Raw genomic sequence first — 24,516 nt, forward strand, 5'->3', positions numbered from 1 at the left:
AAAAGGTAACAAATTGCAGCTAAATCTGTATGTGATCAATTAAAATTACAAAAATCTATTATAATTTTTCGTTTTATTCAGCCTTTTGGTATTGTTTCCGGAAGAAATATCTAAATATATTTAAAACAAGATCAATTTAGATGCACAATTTGAGAAAGAAAAACACAAACAAACAAACAAACAAATAAATAAGTGTTAATCTGATTCTCATTTAAATGTATCTTGTTTTAAAGATTACAGTTTAGACATTTTACTAGAAAACAGGACAATCATATGATTATGAAAATTATATTTGGAAGTGTAGTAAAAGTAGAAGGCGAATGGTTTCTGTGTATACATACTGTATTTGAATCATTACCTTGACATGTGCTCTTTGTATAGGCATTTGTCAAGAAAGATTCAGAGAGAGAGAGAGAGAGAGAGAATCTCACACTGTTTAAGAATGAATGTTGGTGTGGGTGATGAGCTTTTATTAGGAACAAGGCCACACACTGCAGCGAAGGAGAAAAAAAAATCAATAAAGGAGGAGGCAATGAGAAAGAAAAGAAGAAAAAAGGTTCAGGTCAATTACAAACAACAGAGGGATTAGAAGAAAAAAGAATATCTACCTTCAATAATGTGCTTCCTCGAGAGCCCACGCTCTGTCTCTGCCCTAGAGAAAGAAAGAAAGAAAGAAAGAAAGAAAGAAAGAAAGAAAGAAAGAAAGAAAGACAAATGCCTAAATTTTAAGGAGAAAATAAGGGTATAGTTATTACTAATAAAATAAATAGAGTAGACAGACAGACAGACAGACAGACAGACAGACAGATAGACAGATAGATAGATAGATAGATAGATAGATAGATAGATAGATAGATAGATAGATAGATAGATAGATAGATAGATTCACTCCACTAATACTTACTTTCCTCCCCAGTACAGTTTAGTAGTGATGACCAGACTGGATCTCCTGTACACACACAGACAGATTATGGATTATGTGTGTGAAGTGATTATGTTTTATACATTTCTCAATGAAATTGATCAGTGGGATCTCCCTTAAATAAATAAAATGAGAAAATTAAGATAAATACCTCCAACACTTCTTCTTGATAATGTTTCCTAGGATTATTTCAGCCCTGTGAAGAAAGACACATTTTGAGTACTTTGTAATAATATTTAAATATAAATCCTGGATTTGTAAAGGTTTTTTTTTAAATGAAAAAAAAGGCCATTTTTGTTTAGTGAATTCACTAAAGCCACTATAGCACTGTGCTATGCATATTTAAACAAAGTTACTGTCATTCTTTTCAGGGCAAACACACCTCCTTTGTATGCAGTTTCATTATAGAATTTGCATCTTTCACAAACGTCAGCGCTATTTGCCTGACACACAGTTAACGTTAACTGTCCGCGGAAATCTGGAGGAAATTTAAAGCTTATTCATAATTAATGTAAGTGTACTTTTATAGTGATTATGGCAACAGTAATTTATCAAATGATGCTCTAAAGCATTACAACCAGGCACATATCCAGACTTTTGGCATTTTAAATATAGCCAATGTAGTTGCCTGATCATAGTGGTGAAGTGACACTGTACAGATATATGGTTCCTATAGTTTGTTGTATCCTGCACTACTTAGCACTCAGAACCGGCTTGCAAACCAGAGAATTGCATTCAATACTAAATTTGCAGCTGTTTGCGTCACAGCCTGAATGCACAACTCCTTTAGTGAATTTGATGTGTGAAAAATCATAGTGAATTCCCTTCTGCATCTTCTAACAGGTTTAGATAAAACAGCTGGCAAGATGGAAGTTTGGATATGAAGTTTACAGGCTGGACTATTATATCTGCTGAATCCCAATTCCCATCCTATCCATTAAATAGGCTTTATAGTATGCAATATTTACAATAGTTAGATGGTATGAAAAGGTAATAAAGGTGTCCAGATGAATTCAGCCACTCATTTTGCTGTAAGTCAAAGGCCAAACTCACTTCCCAGCTGAGTAGACCTCTGCAGTGTCAAAGAGGTTGACCCCGTTTTCATAGGCTATAGTCATCAGCTGCTCTGCCACCTGCAAAACACACACACACAGTATATCACTCAGAAAGCACTCAGCTGTCAATCATCAATGCAGAGAGCTTAGAAGTGTGTGAAACAGATAATTGAACGCTCACCTTTCTGAAAACTGCATTGCTTAATCCTCTTCACATGACTCACTGCCATGTGAAGCACTTTTATAACATTCATGTCCTTCACACTTAACCGAATTCAGGGCTGATTTATTTATTTATTTTTTACATATTGTGTTAAACCTATGTAGAATATCTTTGCCACTTTTATTCATATGGACAGTGCAGTTTGGATAGGCAATGATGGAGAGAGATGGGCAGAACAGGATCACAAAATGCATGTTGTTCAAAAGAAAACCATTTATCTTTGTAATCTTTCATCAAAATGCAATAGCTCGCTCTGTCCGTGAAAGATGTTCCTCCTCGTCTGATTTCACAGAGCACTGTTATTTTTCAACCCCTCCCTTCCAAGCACTTGCCTCCATCCTGGCATTTAATGCCTGCTTGTCACTATGCATATAGGGATATGTGATATTGCACTAGAATTAACAGCATCTGACAGTGTTTTCATTCTGTACACATCACAGATGTTTGTCACATGATGCTGAAAAAAGAATGCATGTCTTTATGGACAGATTTTCAGACAGATGAACAGAGTGGCATTCATGTGCATATTAACACAAGATTAATATTATGCATGGATGCTTGGTAAATGTATCCTTTAAAAAATTGTGCTCATCATTTTATAAATAGTAAGACAACAGCTAGTCGTGACGTAGGGTGTGATAAATTAAACTGCACTGCAATGTCACAACTATCTTCAAGATTTCACAGCACAAGCTATTAGACACACAAGTCATCATTACTATTTTGAAACGTTTGCGATTTTGCGATCCATTGCAGTTTTTTCATTGTTGTTCTATGTAAACAGGTGCTAGATGGACGCGTTTGACAAAAGAGTTTGACATAAGATAAAATAAATAAATAAATAAATGTCTCAGCTCTAGCGTTGTGCATAAGACATGGTGTTCTACAGTGCTCAAGTTAAGATAAGGTTTAAAATCAACTTTTTTTTAAAAAGTGTTTTTTTTTTTTTCATTCCACTTCCCTGCGTTGTGTTTTTCCCTGCAGTACTTTTTCATGGGGTTTTTTATGTAAACACGTGCTAGACGGATGTCTTTGACTATTGTTCTAGCGTAATTTGCAGCATCTTACACAAGACATTGGGCCCTGTTTTAACAATCTAAGCTCATGGTCTAAAGCGCACGGCGCAAGTGCACATAGTACATGTCCGAATCCACTTTTGCTAGTTTAACGATGGGAAAAATGGTCGGAGCACCCGACGCATGGTCTAAAAGGGTTGCTTTGGGCGTAACGTGCAAAAAAACAGAGTCTCATCTTCCATTCCCTTTAAAGCGGGGCTCAGTAGTTTCGGGATTTCTACGCTGTATTCTCGCTTTTTGCTTGCAGGTTTCTCTCTAGAGCTCCCCCCACAGCTTCGGAATAGATATTTGACAACACTGTTGTAAAAACTCGTTGGTGATTCTCAGACACCAGAGGCTAGTAGATCAACGACATCAAAGCAGATGGGACATTCTTTAAAACGTCTTCTTCATTCAGGTTCGGACAGCGTGAGGGAGCGCAATAATGACAGCATTTGAGCAGATTTCTTTTGGCCGTAAAGCAATTGTTTACATCGCGAGACCTGATATCACGCGATACTTCCTGACGCGGCAGCCGGCGGCCCGCCGGTTCAAAGTTGCAAGTGCGGGTTTTCCGATCACGGGCACCAGGGGGGTGCGAAACGACCACCATTCAACCCGAAATAAGTAATATAACCATTCCAATGACTCCGAAGCTGTTCAGTTAAGGTAAAAAAGTTACTTAGTTCACCTTTAAAAGCCAGTTGCGCTCACGCCATGGCGGATTGCTATTTGCATGGCGGAATTTGCAAGCGGAAAGACTGAACGCTTTCCCAGAGAGGAAACGGATCTGCTCGTGCACAAGGTTAAAGCGCGCTAGCCAGACCATCAACAGGACAAGCCGGATTCCACCATATCTTTATGTACACAATAATAATCTTTTATATTGTAATCCTTTTATTTTTAATATTTGGCATGTTTGTGTGCCCTGTGTGTGTAATAAGCAGTATACGTGCGTTGTGCACTCGCCTATAGGCTCATATTATGTGAGGCACAATGTGCCCTTAAAATAACCAAAAAAATATTGCGCCTTTAGACCAGGATTCAGTTGCCTCAAAATAGCAACGCGCCAACAATGCGCCTGAACACACCTGAACAGACCATCATGCCCATGGACGAACAGATGGGCGCAAATGCATTTGCTAACAACATGGCGCAGGACGTGAAAATGATAACTGCGTCGGGCTGAAACTAGCAAGAAAACAGTTGCATCACGCCTGGCGATGCATTGAGCCGGGTGTATAATTGGGCCTGTAGTGTTCATATTAAAATAAGTCAGACTAAAAAAATATGTCTTGTGTCTTGTCTTGTCTTGTCTTGTCTAACCCTTTTGTTTTTTGTTTTGTATTTGAAGTGAGATGCGGGCAGTGGAATGTGAAAAACGCAAAGTCTTGCATTTTTTAAAAGTTAAACTTCTTTTAACTTGAGAACCGAGTTTTTAGAACACTGTGTCATCGATGAGACGCTGAACAACACGCAAGATGCGAACGCGACGGTCAAAGACATCCGTCTAGCACAGGGGTGGGCAAACTACGGCCCGCGGGCCACATACGGCCCGTTAGGCTGTTTAATCCGGCCCGTCGAGTATTTAAAAAAAAAATCTAAAGATCGCATTCATTTAGCCTTTTTCTTGCAATACTTTGCGTTATATATATATATATATATATATATATATATATATATATATATATATATATATATATATATATATATATATATATATATATTGCGTTGCATATATTTGACAATCGGAATATCAGATATTTCATGCCACAGCTAACAAATGTAAAAAAGGAAAAATGACATAAAAGCAGATCATCATTCATTCAGCGCTGTTGTGGCTGCGGTGTGTCACGTAACAAGCTAGACGCGTCACCATGGAAACCAAACAGACAGCAACTGTTGGTGCACGCATAGACTTGGATAAACAATATTTAAAAAGTATAGGCTATAATTATCAAACATCTGACTAATTAAAAATTAACCTCAAAACATAACATGCTAAATGGGGATATTTAGCATAAAAAAATGTATTGTCAGAATGTCGTCTCTCAGTTGTTGAATTTCGCGCAGACGTTGCCACAACGTAAATGTGTTTGCTCAGCCCGATCTCATGAAAGTGCGAATACGACGAATTGTATTTGTAGTTCTTATGAAACGCAGTTTTCGCGTGCATATGATACGCACTTAAAGGGATAGTTCACCCAAAAATTAAAATTCGGTCATCATTTACTCACCCTCAAGTTGTTTCAAACCTGTATGAATTTCTTTTTTCTGCTGAACACAAAAGAATATATTTTGAAAAATGTCGGTAACCAAACAGTTGATGGACCCCATTGACTTCCATAGTATTTTTTTTTTTCCTACAATGGAAGTCAATGGGGTCCAACAACTGTTTGGTTACCGACATTTTTCAAAATATCTTCTTTTGTGTTCAGCAGTAAAAAGAAATTCATACAGGTTTGAAACAACTTGAGGGTGAGTAAATGATGACAGAATTTTCATTTTTGGCCGAACTATCCCTTTAAGGGCGTGTAATAGGCACGCATTCAGCACCCCTAATCCTAACCAAGGGGTTTACAGTGCGCAGCATATGCACGCAAAAAAAAATATTTTTTGGCGTATAAATGGCACGAGAAATAAAATTTGTGGTATAGATACGCACTTTCATGAGATCGTGTTTCATAATCTGCTACTGGGCCGGCCCTCTGTCAAATTTTAAAACCCAGTGTGGCCCTTGAGCCAAAAAGTTTGCCCACCCCTGGTCTAGCACAACAAGTTTCTGCGTAAACAGCCAGTTAAGCCGCGGTCACACTAGACTTTGATCACAAGGAATTTCAATGGACACTGTCGTGATACGACGTCACACTCTGCAGCATCTTTTTTTATAAACATGAATTCAACATAACAAATAGTAATACAATCAAAATGAAAAAAAAATCTGTTTTTCTTGTGTAACTGCTGCAATGATACAATGATCTTCATGTCAGAGTTTGATCTTCTGACGAAAGAACAGTTGAAATGGTGGTTAAAACCATCAGTCTCTCTCTCTCGCTGTCTTTGATGGAGAGCTGTCAGCCAGCATGAGTGACAGTGATCCGTTCTGTCAGCGTAGTTGTATATTAGCAGGCCGATAAGGGAAAACCGTCTGTTCAGCTGCTGATGAGATGACTTATGACATGTGGAGAAGGGGACCGAACTGGGACATCCGCATCTCGCATAATTTGATTGGACAAGAGGGATGACTGGACAAAAGAGGAGACTCCGCCTCTGGGGAGAGACAGGCTTGTCGTGGAAGTTGTTGCCACAGGGACTTTTATTATGAACCGCTAGTATTTATGTGCATTTGCCTTGGGTGAGTGTCAGAAAGGGACACTGGCAGAATGATGTTATTGTTTGAATAATGAGGAAGACCACAGCATGATGTGTCTACGAGCCTTCCTCTCTGCCAAGGCTGTCAACACAAAACAGGCTTATCTCGACTAACTCTACCCAATTTGTGCTTATGGCTAAAGTGGATTTAGAAGTGGGAATTGTGGGTGAAAACAGATGATTCAGCCCCCTATTAAATTAGGTTACAAAATTATTTATTAAGAGTAAATATAGTGTTTAATCTATAGATTAATTGCTGTTGATTGCTGATTGCTGGTTATGAATATAAAAATATAAAAATTGAAATACTCACCTCATCTGAAATCTGCCCCCCGAATGTCACCCATGTGCCTGAGAAAGAGAGAAAGAAATTGAAAGAAAGAGAGGGAGGGAGTATGAGTCAGAGTTATCCAGTGAGTTAGTTTATTAATATTAGTGATTTTGTGCCTCTCTGTGATGCCGTCGTTCATCCACATCCCTACCAGAGGCCTACGATCGGTAAATGAGCGATGGCTCGTGGTACCATCACAGAGAGGCACAAAATCACTCTCCAGAATATTTTCGTTCACTGTTCCTTGCTGGAATGATCTCCCCGACTTCATCCAGAATGCAGAATCCCTGACAACATTCAAAAGACAGCTGAAAACTCATCATCTTTTCAGTGAGCACTTAACCTCATCATAAAAAAAAAAAAATCTATCTTTCACTCTTCTTCTTGTTTGCCTTTTCACGATGAATCGCTTGCTGTATTCCTCATTTGTAAGTCGCTTTGTATAAAAGCGTCTGGAAAATGAATAAATGTAAATGTATTCCATGCAGAGTTTAATTTATTTGGTCTGGTGCCTGTCACTGAAACCTTCAAACACATTAGAAGGAAACACAGACCTGAATCTGAATGTTTTACAGTAATAATACAAGTTAAAGAAGAATTTAAGAAAAAAAGGCCAGTGACATTTCCTTAAACTTCATTGTTGTTCAGTGGACTTGATGTAGGCTATACATTTCACTTCCATATTGATGTAAACAAATCAACATTTCCCTATTGATTTAATTCAATATGACATAATAATGGTGTTCTTTTTTGGGAAGCTTTTATAAAAACTATTTATTTATTTGTCTTTTAAGTCTCTCTGGATGAAAAGCATCAGATAAATGTATGTACGTATTTTAACCATCTTATTAAATAGCAAGAATTTTGACTACTTTTCCAGTTCTTTATAAGGTTATTAGCTTTTGCAGTTGTGAAATGTAAAAATATCATAAATAATCCTAAGAAATCAGGGTAGTCGAAACATTAAAACTCACTTCCAAATTTTTTCATGTTTTTTCAATAAATATTATTACAATTTAAAGGTACTATTTTCTATTTTAATAATGTCATGTATTCCTGTGATGGCAAAGCTAAATATTCAGCTGTCATGTCTTCAATGTCACATGATCCTCCAGAAATCATATGCTGATTTGGTGCTCAATAAACTTTTTATCAATGTTAAAAACAGCAGTGTTGCTTATAATTTGTGGAAACATGATACAATTTTTCTTTTAATGAATAGAAAGTTAAAAAGAGCATTTCTGTCATGACAACTCTCAGAGAGATTGGGATGGTAATGGATTTGGCAATGTTAATGTATTTGGTCTTGGCGGAAATAGATCTGCTACGCTTCTGCAGCTGATGCTGATGTTGGTCATTGCTGCTTTTGTTGCTGCAGAGCAAGTACAGAGACTTGCTACTGCCAATACATTCACAGACATGCTGCTGCTGCTGCTGCACATATATAACATACATGAAATAACCCTCATATAGTGGATCTACACAGGTGGAGCTGGGGAAGGTGGAGGGTTTCTGAAAGTGTGCTGCAGACAAACCCTGCAAGGATTTGTGAATGTTGAGCTACAGCTCATTGGCCACTGATGCCACAGCAACCTATCAGCTGCGCTATGTAGATAATGATGCCATCGCTACCAAATTGAGTTAAGGACCTATCATATAGAGTTTCATGACGGAACTTTGTATTTATTTAAAAAGCAAATCTTGTGTTACATTTTAAATGTCTTTTCTGTCACTTCTGATCAATGTAATGCGTCCTTTCTAAATCAAAGTATTCATATATATTGAATATTTGATAGGGAAATTGAAACCATCAAAAATAAACAAATAAATGCTTCAATACTTTAGTACAGCATTTGGCTAAAGAGATAAAAATGAGGTTGATTCTTGGGAAAATCTGTCCCAGGATTTCCTGAGGGCTCTGTTATTCTTGGCCTGACTCACACTGCTGGCAGTCTAAAGCACCCATGATTCATTGCTGTCAGGGTAAGACTCTGCAGTCACTGCCCCACATCCCTGTCAGAATCATCTACTATCACCCTAAAACTCACCCCGCTGCGGGATGAGCATCTCTCCAGCAAGCACTGGTGTCCTGGGCTTCAAATATATGGGATCAGTTGACATTCGAAGAAACACCCGACTGTGTTTCAGGGTGAGGGAACCCGTCGGGGCTGATCAGCTGTTCCCATGGCGATCAAGCGCCCATGGGTTGTAGGATAAATGAGGAAATAGTGTGGGCGTTTGCGAGTGTTACGTTCCCTTGGTGACACCTGTGCAGCTATAAGAAGCATTTGGCGCCTTTCTTGTGTTTCGTACATGACGTAACAGCCCTCATCCTGCCAGATAACTTTATGCGTACAGCTACTGTGAGCAACGGTGTGCACCAGGGTCTTCGGCAGCTCATCAACTGAGACAAACAAGGGAATACAGGATCTTTCCGCCTAATCCTGGATCTCCTCACACATTACTGCATTAGATCTGACTGACTAGATTTTTTATATTCATTTACATTAGTAAATGAAAAAACGTAATATATATATTTTAGACTTTTATTCACTAAAATATTGAAGTGTACCAAGAGTGATATTTACTATACCTATATATTTTAGATTATTACTATTAGTACAAAAATAAACAGTCACTGTTGTGCTTCCATCATAGTCTTTAAGCAAACACTACTGACTCACATGAATGAACATACATTTATACATGCACATATGCACACACAAGCCTATACAAGAAATTACTGCTGCTTTGGTGGTTTCCACTGAAAGCTGTCCTCATGTATTCAGTAAAGTGCATGTCTGAAGCACTGAAATCTTATCAGCCTGCAGTGCTCTTGCAGCGTTTGACCAAGTGGCTAATGTTTGCGATGTCCGACCTGAAGCAATGACCTCTGACGTCTCAGGAAAATAACAGCTACAAGCAATGAAGGGTGAGTTGCAGCACTTTTGCAAAGTATTTCAGCACCAAAACCTGCATTTCAATCACTAATCGTCGGTGAATAAGCAGGCGTGAAATTAAGCTCTTGGTAGTTTAAAGCCTTATTCACAAAACAAGTTGCAAGTTTCATTCAGCACAGCTTTTGTGAGCATGTTTGCTCTGTTTGCTGATTTGTATACTCAGTTAATCAGGTATTAAAATAATACAGAAAGTGCATGTAAATAACACCAAAAGCCACTCAAGTCCATTTTATTCACTTTCATTAAAAGTTGTTGATTTCTGCTGACAGCAACTTCAATGCAACAAATTTAAGCAAATCTAAGTTCATCAATGTTAACTTGGTCTGTTAGCGAATAATAGTGAAAGTCAACAATTAATATTTAACAATCCACCTGGATGTTGTTAAATAAGTAAAATTTTACAACAAGGAACAACTTTATTCGTATTTTATTTTTTCATGTAATTTTTTCCTCTACATTAGCATTCAAAAGTTTGGGATCAGTGCGATTTAAAAAAAAAGAGAGAAAATAATACTAAAGGATGCATTAAATTTAACAAGTGACAGTTAAAGGGATACTCCACTTTTTTTGCAACTCCCCCAGAGTTAAACAGTTGAGTTTTACTGTTTTCGAATCCATTCAGCCGAACTCCGGGTCTGGCGGTACCACTTTTAGCATAGCTTAGCACAGATCATTGAATCGGACAAGACCATTAGCATCTCTCTCAAAAAAATGACCAAAGAGTTTCGATATTTTTCCTATTTAAAACTTGACTCTTCTGTAGTTACATCGTGTACTAAGACTGACAGAAAATGTAAAGTTGTGATTTTCTAGGCTGATATGGCTAGGAACTATACTCTCATTCCTGCGTAATAATCAAGAAACTTTGCTGCCGTACCATGAGTCCAGCAGGCGTAATGATATGACGCAGCGCCTGAAAATAGTCCCCAGCTCGGTAACTTCCAACGTGACCGGGACTAAGTTTGTCTAACCTATTAGACCTATTTTCAGGCGCTGCGTCATATCATTACGCCTGCTGGACTATTATGCAGGAATGAGAGTATAGTTCCTATAGCCATATCAGCCTAGAATATCGCAACTTTACATTTTCCGTCGGTCTTAGTACACGATGTAACTACAGAAGAGTCAAGTTTTAAATAGGAAAAATATCGAAACTCTTTGGTCATTTTTTTGAGAGAGATGCTAACGGTCTTGTCCGATTCAATGATCTATGCTAAGCTATGCTAAAAGTGGTACCGCCAGACCCGGAGATCGGCTGAATAGATTCGAAAACGGTAAAACTCAACTGTTTAACTCTGGGGGAGTTGTAAAATGAGCCTATTTCCCAAAAAAGTGGAGTATCCCTTTAAGTTAACATTCTATTTTTTTAACTTTCATCAAAGATGAGTTTAACGATGATAATAATCAGAAATATTTCTTGAGCAACACATCAGAATATTAGAACGATTTCTGAAGGATCATGTGACACTGAAGACTGGAGTAATGATGCAGAAAATCCAGCTTTGCCATCATAGAAATACATTATACATTTTAAAATATATTAAAATGGAAAATTCTTATTTTAAATTGTAATAATATTTCACAATATTACTGTTTTTACTGTGTCATTGATTAAATAGTTGCAGCTTTGTTGAGCATAAGAAACTTTTTTCAAAATCTTAGTAACCTCAAACTTTTGAACGGCAGTGTATATTTAGATGCAGGATGGAGGAAAGACTCGTACCGAGGAAGATTATTATCTAAGATGAGAGAGACACCATTTGGAAATGGATTGTGCAGATAAGCCCAGGGCTTTTTTTTTTCTTTTTTTTTTAATGGTGAAATAGCAGCTGTTTGTTCCTCAGTGCTCTTTCTGAAAGCCTTTAGTATGACAACAATAAAATCCAGCTCACTTATCCTAGTTCAGTCCACACCAAACCAATTTGGGAAAAATATGTTTGCTCTTGGAGACAAAACATAACATTTTCAATACACCATTCAAATTTTTGCATTTTATAAATGAGAGCAGAACATCAGACCAAGAACTGACACTGCTGTAATTTTCTTGTGTATCTTGCATTAGTTTGTAGTGATAAATATAGAACGGCCAGATTGGAATAAACTGCATGATCTCTTGCATGGTTTCCTGGAGCCCCGCAGCATTAGAAACGGCTGCTATATAAGCCACTGCGTGTTTTTATCTCAAAACTGATTTATACAGTCATTATGTTTCCATTCACAAGTCTTGTGAATGAAAACATCTAACCGTAAACTAAAAGAAAAAAGAGAATAAATTAAGCGTCAACCCATCACTCTCCCGCTGTGTGTGGAGTGTGTGAGGCAATTAGTGAGCTTGTGTTTTAATTCATGATAAATTAAATATGAATGGATGGAGGATAACATTTTCAAGATCATGTGACTTCAAACACACAATGTTGGCTGCACTTGTGCATCAAAGATCTATGATACTTATTGTCAGTGTGACCTTTTGGTGTTTATGGTTTATGGCTGCTGGTTTATAAATCAAAAAATGCTCACCAAGTCCAAGGCATGACACTCGCAGTCCTGACTTCCCAAGATTCCTGTGGAGAAAGTGAGAAATCTGTTACCAAGGACATAACATTCAAGTGTCTTCACTTCAGACATGCCTGTTTTATTTTATTTTGGGTGTCTCCTTAAAATAAATGTGCTAAATTAATGTGAAATCTTCTTAGAAACACCAACAACTTCTGGATAAGGCTTAGGAAAGCTCATTGCGTTCCTTCAGTTTAGAGTTTACTGATTTGGATGGTGATTGGTGAATAGTATAAATCCACAGAACATCTGCTTTCCTTTCTGAGCAGAATACAAAAAATTACATAATCATAAATATAAAATATAAATATAATTTGTGCAAATATTATTACTATTGCAATACAGGGATGGGCAAAATTCTGAAATTAAAAATCCGTCTCCATTCATGAGTGGGAATTTGAATTGGCCACACCCACAATAAGTTAAAAAAGTAATTGTGAATTGGAATAACAGTAAAAAATAAATGAACAGAGTTATAATTCAAAATATCTATTTAATTGAAATATTATAATTTATTTATATTTTTAAATCTTTAAAACTTTCAGAAGAGCTTTGGAGTGCTGACACATCCTTCAGCCTAGCATTGAACTGTGACATTTACATAAATAAATACAAGTTGAAATGTTCTGCACAGATATTTTCATAGTACACTGAACACTTTTATTTCAAAAGGAAAATAAAACGTTTAAAAGGCCACCAAGGTCCTAACTGTTTAAAAAAATTCTGCTATTTGGTTAAAAAAAACAAAAAACAAAAAAAACATTCATGACCTCAGGTCCATGTGAATAAGACCCAGAGCAAACCATTTTAATTTTCTCTCAGTGCAGATGACAACTGAATGTTTGATCCACAGAGACCGCTGTGACTCTTATAGCACTTCGGTGATTTAAGATAGCTATTACCAGAGAACAAAAACTCTTTAATACCTTTAAAAAAGTACACGTGAATGCACACGCACAAAATGGCTGGCTGGTATTTATGCCTCAAAGTCTTGGATCTACACTTTTTATGGCTTGAGCCTCCCATTTAGATCATCTTATTATCTATAATATAAAATACATTAGCTACAGCTCTATTCATCAGGGTGTGAATGTGACTTTAACAGCGGCCTTGGTTTCAATCTACAGTAATACCTCAGCAATCACTTTCCACTCCCCTATCATTAAAATTTCCTCTACTCTGAAATGTGGCGTCCTCTTAATGCCCAACTGAGTCACAGATTAAATATCATCAATTTGGTCTATGATTCACTGTTACTGTCCTCAGATTGCTTAAACATTTGCTTTTATCCTGTGATTATGATAAATACATGTAGACTAAGTGCGGTTTCTTTTACTGTTTGAAGGAAAAGATACTATCCATCCATCCATCCATCCCATTATCCATATATCTATCTATCCATCTCATTATCCATCCATCCATTGTTCTATCCATCCATCCATAATCAAACGCTGAAGTAATAAACTTTGATGTAATTTGTTTGTGCTATAGAACTAAATGACACTTCAAATAATGTGGATTGCTGAGGAGAGGTGTGATATTGCTTTTCTATGTGATTGAACTTACAATTTTCAACCGGTAGATGAAAAATCCCATAAACTTGCACTGAAGTAGAGACCCGAGTCATTGTTATTGACCACAAGACACCCAGAAAATCCAAGCAACCGCATTGCAAAGCACTAAAAACCACTCAGAACGCCTTAGCAAACATCCTGACAACCACCCACAACACCTTAATATCGTGGTGGTGGGTTCTGAATCCCATAAACTTCCATTGAAGTAGAGACCTGAGTCATTGTTATTGACCACAAGACACCCAGAGAATCCAAGCAACCGCATAGCAAAGCACTAAAAACCACTCAGAACGCCTTAGCAAACATCCTGACAACCACCCACAACACCTTAATATCGTGGTGGTGGGTTCTGAATCCCATAAACTTGCATTGAAGTAGAGACCTGAGTTATTGTTATTGACCACAAGACACCCAAAGAATCCAAGCAACCGCATAGCAAAGCACTAAAAACCACTCAGAACGCCTTAGCAAACATCCTGACAACCACCCACAACACCTTAATATCATGGTGGTGGGTTCTGAACGAGCAACACCACTCACATTTTCTTTTTTTAGTTAAAAATACCAGAGCAACAGCTCCTGATGTCTGGATCTAACCCTGCCAGCCTCAAAACCGGATTTTGCATCGTAATAAGACCATCAAGATGGGTTTTCTTCATTTTGGGGGATTATTTTAGGAGGAACAGCCAGATATGGTACTTGAATATTTCTGTGTATTTGTGAAGCTGTGCATTGCCTCACAGGAAGCAAGTTAGCATGCATTTGGAGGGAAATCAAGAACATTGATTTTGGCTTCCGGACACCCAGCACGTTTTTCAGTTTACGATGAGAATACCAATTCAGCACAGACAGTTCACATTTCCCTTCCAAACGAACCTGTCTCCAAATTTTTGCATATCAACACCCTTAAGTAATCCGAGTAAGAATGAAACCAAATTAAAAGATTATGATCTAGTTTATCTCTCTGTCTTATTCCTGCAGGTCAAGTCAGCTTTTCAGGTAAGACAAATCTGTTGTCTTTATAAAAGGTGGCTTCATCCTTCACACTGATGCAGCTGGTGCATGTCGCCCAAACATCATCTCCCACTCTATATTTTTTCCGAGCCATTATTAGTTTGTGTGACATTATAAGCACAGCACATTCTCAGCTGCAGCAGACATATATAATTTAAAACTCCCTTTTCTCCGTGTGATGGGGGAGTGCGTCTTTTTTCCGGGTATAGCAGACACACATGCTGTTGGGTGTCAACGGATCCTTCCTCATCACAGCGAGCGGAGTCAGAGAGCTGAAGAACTGAGAGACTGTATGACAGAAGAGCTCAGAAATGCCTCAGCAAGCCAATGGAAACGGTATGTGTCGTCTCACTGACAATGTTCAGAGGAAGGTGTGTGAAGAACAGATGTGTCATGACAGGAAAGCAGGTCTCATTTGTTTGTATATGTACATGACTGCGTGTAGGAACACAACAGGTTTTTTTCCTTTTTTGACTGGATGCTCAAAACACACAACACAAAAATACAGAATCACCATGTGTTACAATCGGTTGCAGAGATGGAGGAAGCAGCATCTACGTGCAGCAGTTTTATTAACAAACGAACTCAAACTTGACAAAATAATCTCAGAACAACTTAAACATGCAATGTTAAGAGCTGACAAAGAACCAGACAGAACATAGGGTTAAACATAGACAGAACTGAAGAGCAAATGAACAAGACACACCTGAACTGAACTAACAATCAATCAAACACCACAGACACAAACAGGCAGGGGGCGGAGAAAGACAGAACTGAACTAACTGACAGAACACAGACAGAAATCAAAACAGACTGACAATGTGACAATATGTCTAGACATGGTACCATAAAAATGAATGTTTTCCTGGGCATTCTACCATTGTAACTATAGTTGGTACCACAGTTTAGACACTATCATAGTACCATGGTGTATCATGTGCCATGGTAATACCATGTTTGATGTCATACACTTAAAAATTACCATGGCAGTGGAAGTTTTTCAGACATTTACCATAGTAGTAGCACGGTATTTTTGGAAGTACCATATAAATTCCATGGAGCATGAATTTTAGTACCATGGTATGTTCCAAAATACCATAGTACCACCACAGCAAAAAGAAATTGTACTGAAATTCATGTACCATGGTGTTTTAAATGGAACTCCAAAGTACTTGTAAAAATACCATTGTAATACCATAGTAAACATCCAAAATCCAAAATTGGTTTATAAAAAACAAAAACAAAAAAAAAACGAATTCATCATTTTGAAAGTAAAAATAATTCAGTAAAAACTTTTACTATATTTTAAAATATATTGAATGTACTTGAAAACTACTTTATTGCTATGATGGTAAAGCTGAATTTTCAGCACCCATATAGTCTTTGTCACATGATCCTTCAGAAATCAATCTAATATGTTGATTTTCTGTTCAAGAAACATTTCTTATTATTATCAATTTTGAAAAAAGTTACGCTGCTTTACAGGATTTACAGGATTCTTTGATGAACAGAAAATTCAAAAGAACAGCATTTATTTGAAATATAATTTTTTGTAACATTATAAATGTTTTTACTGTCACCATAGTACCATGTCCTAAAAAATCATGTACCATGTATCAAAAATACAGTACCATATACACTAAAGTACTATGACACCGTCACAATACTTTTTTTGTAAGGGTGTAAGACTGGAAGAACTGGAAGAGAGGGCAACTCTCTGAGAAAACAAAGAAAATTAACATTTGAACTCTATCTTGTGAAGTTAGCATCACCATTTGAGACGCAAGTCTCACCTCAGAATACATCTCTTTCCCTCTTCCCCCAGTCCTTCTCTCTCATGCTGAGATCACCGAAATTCACCCAAAAATCTATATGGTTTAATGTGAATAATTATCATACAGTATTAAACATGTTTGGTATCATTTGAAATGTCTCAGTGTGACTGGTACAAATGTCTCATTCCCAAAGAAGTAAACCAAAAGGTAATAAAGTTTTTAAGAGTTTAGAGATAACTTGCACACAGAGGAGGGTGTGTCTTCCAGGCAAATGGCATCCTGCTCCCAAAAAGTGTAAACTCTGAAAGCGAATTCCCATTGTTAGCAAATGTTTCCATGTGAAAGAAGTTTCTGTCTGCAGAAATGCAACAAGAAGCTCAAGGGCGATTTGTAACTCAAATTAGTCCGTGATGTGGAGTGTATGCAAAACACTCCGCATCATGTATTTTATAATGTCAGGTTCGCATCTTCTCTCTTTATTCCAGAGCATTTGATGTTTTGTATTTATTATTTGAACTGATTATGAAATTTGCATGATACATATACCTGACATAATAAATAGTTACATTTGATTTTATTCTGACTCTGAAATTGTTTTCCCAAGTAGCTAGATTAAACGGATTTGTATGTTACCGCAAGTTTTGCGTCAGATTAGTGACGACTAATATTTGGCACTAATTCAAGTGTACTTGGTTTTGCAAAGACAAGAAGTGAATTTCCGTTTAGGGCAGCAAAAGTGCTGTTTGACCAACCTAAATCTGGGTGTGTCTTACCTCTGTTTTAATTTAATGTTACTTTAGATAAGTGTACGTGGGAAACCACGGCATGGCCAATCCAAAGCTATTATAAGAGAAGTAAAGTTGGTCAACTTATATCTGTAATAGTGGCCATACCTCTACTGAAGTAAACGTTATGTTAAATTCAAGTGAATGCAATTCCATGGGGGCTATACCAAAGTACCTTTGATTGTGTAAGCGTGAATGCAACCAATCGAGGTATATAGCAGTTACCTCGGTTTGGTGACCAAAACTGACGAGCTTGTGATCGTGAGACCCGCGTTAAACAGAAGACGTGAGGACCTCTGAGCGACATAGTTTCCTAATCTGAAAGGGTAAAATATAAGTAAAGAGTTAAATAGAACAATCAAATGTATTGCTAAACTATTATATAATTGACCAATAACCAATTGGCAATCTAACCTAAATTCGAGGTCGTGATAAAATGGAGTCAGATATAAAATGAAGTCAGATAAAAGCTTAAATGGAATTAAATGACTTTGCCACGCGGAAAGACAGTAACAGTAACCTACACGCGTTCTACCGGAAGCCGACATAAACTAACAACATGCAGCATTTGGACGACCAGACAGATAAAAGACAAGCATTCAAATATTTTTCAGTATGACCATTAAAAGTGTTTCAGTAAGACTGTTGTAAGAGTATGAGCTTGTGAGAGTGTGCGTGAGTGTGAGGCCTAATTACTGTCTCGTTATACTGTATAGTCGTCGTAAAACAGAATTGATAACGAGTTCAGAGCAGTCAGGGGACTGCTGCAGAGTGTGATAACTACTACTCTGTGTGTGTGTGTGTGTGTGTGTGTGTGTTCTGAACGATATTACCACTGTGAGTGCATGTGCATCTTTTAATAAAAACAAAGCAGTTATAAAATAAAACTATTAAGCCTCATCAGCAATGAATAACAAAATATGATGATTAAAAGATAGGTAACTGTGTGGAGGAAGGGATTTATAGGCACCCCAGTTCCTCAGTTCCCTCTCCAGCAGAATCAGGTTTAATCCCTCAGCAGTATCTGAGCAGCCCAGAGCTCACAATCTGACAATTAAAAACATAGTTCACCAGAAATTGAAACGCTGTCATCATCTACTCGCCCTAATGTTGCTCAAACCATATGTTTTACTTGCCTACAAGGAATAAACTAACCGGGTATAAACTAACTAACTAACTAACAGTAGATAGATAGGGAGGGAGGGCAGACAGACAGTCATATTAAAATAAATAGTGATAATGTTGATTAATAATAGAAAATGTTGCTCAAACCATATATTTGACTTGCCTACCACTAACTAACTTACCAATATAGATAGACAGATAGTGCCGTTATTTGCCTTTAAAGTCAACCTGGCTACTGTATGATAACAAATATCTCTCCCAACAAACCCAGAAAATTAAAAATGAAATATTCCTGTGCCCTTTAGGCTGTTTGTTATGTTTCCTTATCCTGCATGTGCATCTGGAACAAAGTGGCTGCTGTGTTACACTCACACACAAAAACACACATTATAGCACAACGGACCATTATGGTGTGAAGAAAAAAGGCTTACAAGACAAATAAAACTAACACATACACTGATTGATTTCTAACAGGCCAATGGCCAAGAAAACAGAAGCCCACACAAATACAATGACAAGGAAGAAAGCACGTACACACGCGCACACACACACACACACACACACACAGCACGACTGCCCATCTGGACTGTGCAGCACCGCCAGTGAACCATCAACACTGCAACTGTTTGCTTTTCTGCTATGAATTCAGAAATACCAGGCAAAATTATACTTCTGTGATTTGAACAAATAAAAGACAGAGCGATACAAATACAGACACACAATAATGCATAATCCCTTGGACACACTAAGATATGGCCTTTTACAAATCTGTAGACACAGGCCCGGCGCCACGAGGGGGCAAAAGGGGGCATTGCCCCCTCAGATCTGATTTGTGCCCACTCAGTTTAATTTTTGCCTTCATGGTTACAAATTAAATGTTTAACCTTTTGAGCGGTACAGTCCCATATGGGATTTTTATTTCTGTGCCCCTGAGAGTACAGTCCCACATATGGGATATTGAATGTTCAGTGGCGTCACATACTGTAACTGCAAGATTCAAACTGTGCTTTCGCGTGTTGGTTGGCGCTGACGGACGAGCTCAGCGCTGTCATATATCACAACTATGCAGTGTTTTCAACCTCATAATGTTTATTTTAGGTTTCAGACATTTAGATACACATAAGCACTAGCAAAACAATACATTTGGAGTTTGTAAAATAAAATACACAGTAGACATCAAAGGTTTTTAAACTATATCTTAAGCCTTGTCATTTATAAATTCAGAGAGTAAGGGAGAGAGAGAGAGAGAGAGAGAGAGAGAGAGAGAGAGAGAGAGAGAGAGAGAGAGAGAGAACACAGAAAAAAAGCCTTACTGCTCAGAATTGTTAGGAGGCATGGCCCAAATGTTATTATTAATGTATATTAATGGCCTGTACATTTTCTCTTGCCATTTGCATGTGCAGCAGAGAGTTCATTCTGAACCACGAGCAGGACAAACACAGAGATGGAAAAGCAGTTTACTTTCTTGTCGCACATTTTTTCCACTTACATTCATTATATACATTCTGACCACTCACTACCAACACACACTCTTAATCACAGACACATGGTGCAACAGAAAGATGTTAAAATGTAAGCAGGAGGACTTTCTATAAAAATGTAATGTTACAAAAAGACCCGAGGTTCTACGCTGTCAGAGCAATTGCTATTTCTAAAGATTAAATCACAGTGAGTGACAGATGATTAAACCACAGAGACAGATATTTATTCTCCAGGACATCCGATATATACGGAAAAACAGAGGGTCATTACTCATGGTTAACTTTGCCTTGTGAAAACAACCTAAAAATTCTCCACAAGAGGCAGGTTGTGCCCTGCAAGCTGTGTTTGCCTATGACAGTTTTGTTTTGTTATGTGACTTGATTATGACCTTAATAAGTCAAATATGGCAATTCATTTAATATCTCCTCAGCTTTTTCTAAATACAATTGCAGGGTATTTATATTAAGTACATAAATATGCAAATGTATTTGTAGCATACTTACCATAAAATAAATGTATTTCAAATACATTTTAGTATATTTATTTTTCACAATACTATACTGTATATTTTTATATATTGTTTTTTTTACACAGACACAAACACACACATATACATATACATATATATATACGTGTGTGTGTGTGTGTGTGTGTGTGTGTATACAGTATGAAGGAGGGGATATTTGTTTTTAATGATCCTACAAGTTCATTAAGGAAGAACAAAACACTAAACTTGGTAACGGTCCTTATCGGGCAAAATTATTTTGCAAAAAAAGCTCACAGGATAAGCATACATTGACTACAACATAATCAGTTATTAATATTTAGTTCGTTCTGTACTTGAATTACCTGGCCAAAAATTATGCCTGCACAGTTTTGCATGTTTTATTGCGTTCAAAAGATGTCAATTTTGCTAGGCCGAACATAATTTTTGCCACTGATATATATATATTAGATATACAGTTTCACCCTTTCTCAAAATCACAAATCATGTAACCTTTTTCCACCCTCTTTTTCCTACCCCATTAAACAGGTTTTTTTTTTTTTTTTTTGCTCCTTTAAGACTATATGCAAGTAACCTCTTTGCATGTAAAATGAACAGCTCTTTACTGTGCTTACACATGGAGCACAGGATGGGTTTGCTGTCAAGTAAAATATAGCTTGCGCTGCTCCATCCTTCAATAACAACCTCCCTGCAAGGGGTCAGCCCTATGTTCCCACAGCCCTATGAATTTTTTTTTTTTAATACGATTTTTCTAAACCCCAGTTACGGGTAGGTTTAGGGGTGGGGTCAGTGGTAGGCCATTTGTGGGAACATAGGGCTGTGGGAACATAGGCATGATCCCCTCTGCAATGCCTGTGTTACCTTGTGACAGGTTCACAAAACAATCTATGCTGAAATGTGCCACACAAACTCTTTAAGTTCAGACTAAAATGTCCCTGATCTTGTTAAAAATAAACTTCAGCCACACTTTCCTAACAACGGGATACTTTGGAAAAGATATACAGGTAGTATTATAGTAGCTACTGTACCCGTTCTTAAAGTTACAGGATGTTTTCATCGTACATCAAACTCTTATTTCAAAAGATCAAGACAAATTAATTTCCTCATGAAATTGCCCTTTCATTCATGCAATGAATTCATTGAAAGTGTAGAAAAGTAATAAATGTCAAACATGAGTGCCTGAAGCTGGACATCAGCTGAGGGTGTTCAGGTTTACCCTGCTGCCCAATTATGACCCCTGCCCAATAGCTAATGTGTCCAATTAGAGTAAAGCTCAGGCAAACTGCCAGGTCTCTGTCGTTATGGAAACTAGCAGATATGCCATAACTGTTGCATGCTTGAGGTATACTTGTGTCTCAGATGCATTTAATTATTTCCAGCACAAAAACCATTAGTTCACACCTCCCCCTCATATTCACACACACTGAATGTTTTCAGCTCTCCAGCCTTTACTCTAATTCACAATTTCACACACAAGACAAGAATCCGCTGTTCGTTGTCAGTAAATAAAAAAAAAAAAAAAGTTGTTAAAAAGTGTAGCCAATCACAATTTACTTTCAACTTCATCAATCACTCCACCCAATCTCATTATTAACCAGACAGAATTTACTAGAATGAGTTTGTTCATTCACAGAATAAACTGCTATTTTTATAGAAACCTTTTCCATGTCTTTTTGAGAATTAAAAACATAAAATTAAAGATCAGTGTTATCAAAACTATAACTCGCCGTCAGCGTAAAAAGATAAAAAAATAAATAATAATGTTTCAGAACTGATATCTTACAACAATATCATCAGAGTTTTCTGTGGTTGCCGGAAGTTTTCCGTACCTGTACTTCATGCCGGTGAGTTTCCCAGTGGACTCCTTCAGGGAAATGTGGTGCCTGTGCGTGAAGGAGCCCAGGCTGCGAGCAATCAGAGCCACCGTTCGGAACCGTGCCCTTGCCGCGCTGGCCGTGTTAGGACTCGACGTGTTCTGCTTGTTCGGCTCGCTGGTGCGCGGGGCCTTCAACCCGTGATCCGTGCACGCGAAGGACACCTGCATGACTGTTAGCTGCAGAGGATCTTGAGCAGGGAAAACTGACACAGCTTGTCCTGGAAGTCCAAGAGAATCAGAATGCAGTTCTGGTTTGGATCTCAAAAGCTGAAGAGTTACTAGTTCATAAATTCAAAGTGCTCCAGCCTCTCTCTTTCTTAAACCAGCACTCTCTTTCCCAACAGGAGCTGATCCCGTCTGTGCCGCCGCTTGATGCTCTTCTTAACCTGTGCGGTGCTGCTTTGCCCTTCACTCTTCTCTCGATTTGCCTCTTTCCTCTCCACTGTTCTTAGCTGACCCTCAACGGTGTTTCTCCTCAGGCTGATGACGGGCAGAGGGGGGTTTTCTTCAGCCCACGCTCTTCACAGAGACTGTAAGAGCAGTCCGAGTGCACCGCAGGAGATGCACAGCTATGCAACAGACTCCGGGACTCTGGGAAAACACTCGGCGGGCAGCAAACCGGAAGATCGATGTATTCCTGAAAGTCTGAACAGGACCCCTTTCCGAAAGCCGTCCAGATGAGTGAGCTGCAAGGTGAAAAACACGCTGCGTCCCACATCTAAATGTCCTCTCACCAAAAAACGGTTCAGCTGGCACACACACACACACACAAAAAACAGTCAGTTTGATGAAGATATGTGTAAACAAAAGCAGACAGGCGGAGGAGAGGACAGAGAGATAGAGGGATGCGGCATGATCACTGGGGCTGTAAGTGAAAGAGAAGCTAACAGAGATGGAGAGAGAGAGAGTGAGTGTGAAAGAGGAGGCATGAAAGCCAAGCATGTGAGAATGATGCTTAATCAGAGACGATATAAGAAGAGTGGGAGAGGAAGAGAGAGAGAGAGAGAGACTGCAATGAGACTGAAATAACTGCAGTCTCTCACCAGCGGCTAGCGCTGAGAGTGAAGACAATCCATCTGGATGGGACTATGCGTGAATGTGATACGTTCGGATACGTTTATAATGCAGATGTCATGCTCATTTCGCAGCGTGTCACATGTAGTCCGCTGCAAAAGCTTGAAAAAAGGGTGTGATGGAACAGCTAATCATTGATTTGACATCTTTTAGCATGTATTAAACCCCTGAAAGATGTTACTGAGTAATGTTACTGACATCTGGTTGTCAAATGAAACAACGTTAATGTGAAAGCTGAGCTTGACCATCCTAAAAAGCAGTAAACGAGGCTCTTATCAGGTCACACAATGTCCCACAATGCATTTGGCACGTGTGTGCCACTGCTTTCCCCGAAACTTCCTTGTGCTGCAGTGGGATTATGACAATGATTGAACAAAACGTGCCATTCAGTGAAGGAGCTCAAAACTAGACATCAAGTTAAAGCCCAAAACCCGGCCCGTAAATATGACCATGTTATCCGACCTGACTGGTGCACTCAGATATTAAAGACTGAACCTGAACGAACCTGAAAATGTTTTTATTTCTTCTCTAAGCGAGTAGACCCGAATGCACAGACTCTCACACAAAATAAGTTTGGATTTTTAGGAATTACAAACTACCTGACAGAAACCCAATATCATATATGGAAAAAAAGTGTAGCAACTACACATAACATAAACAATACCGGACAAAGAACAGAGGAAACAAAGCCTGCGTCTGAAATCGCATACTTCCCTACTATATAGTAGGCGAAAATCAGTATGTGACAAAAGAAGTATGTCCGAATTCACAGTGCTCATTAAAGAGTAGGCAAAAGGTACCCGGATAACCTACTATTTTTGGCGAGATTCAAGTG

The 24,516-nt window shown here is 38.1% G+C and overlaps 1 protein-coding gene across 3 annotated transcripts in view; it reads right to left on the reverse strand.

Annotated features, from left to right (window-relative positions):
* The window catches only part of kcnab1b (potassium voltage-gated channel subfamily A regulatory beta subunit 1b), a 50,001-nt gene that overhangs the window by 19,291 nt on the left and 6,194 nt on the right, over window positions 1-24,516 (reverse strand). The window contains exons 1-7 of one of the 3 annotated variants that reach the window (XM_084412559.1): window positions 22,561-23,710; window positions 12,436-12,479; window positions 6,941-6,978; window positions 1,976-2,055; window positions 1,074-1,118; window positions 905-949; window positions 609-652 (exon numbers count right to left, since the gene is read on the reverse strand). In XM_084412559.1, coding sequence (XP_084268685.1) covers window positions 609-652; window positions 905-949; window positions 1,074-1,118; window positions 1,976-2,055; window positions 6,941-6,978; window positions 12,436-12,479; window positions 22,561-22,775 — 511 coding nt within the window. In that variant the 5' untranslated portion in view covers window positions 22,776-23,710. Of the gene's footprint in view, window positions 1-608; window positions 719-904; window positions 950-1,073; window positions 1,119-1,975; window positions 2,056-6,940; window positions 6,979-12,435; window positions 12,480-22,560; window positions 23,711-24,516 lie in introns of those variants that run through there. The other 2 variants (XM_084412558.1, XM_084412560.1) reach the window with 2 other exon arrangements.

The sequence above is a fragment of the Rutilus rutilus genome (assembly GCF_951802725.1).
Source record: "Rutilus rutilus genome assembly, chromosome: 6".
Taxonomy (NCBI): Eukaryota; Metazoa; Chordata; class Actinopteri; order Cypriniformes; family Leuciscidae; genus Rutilus; species Rutilus rutilus.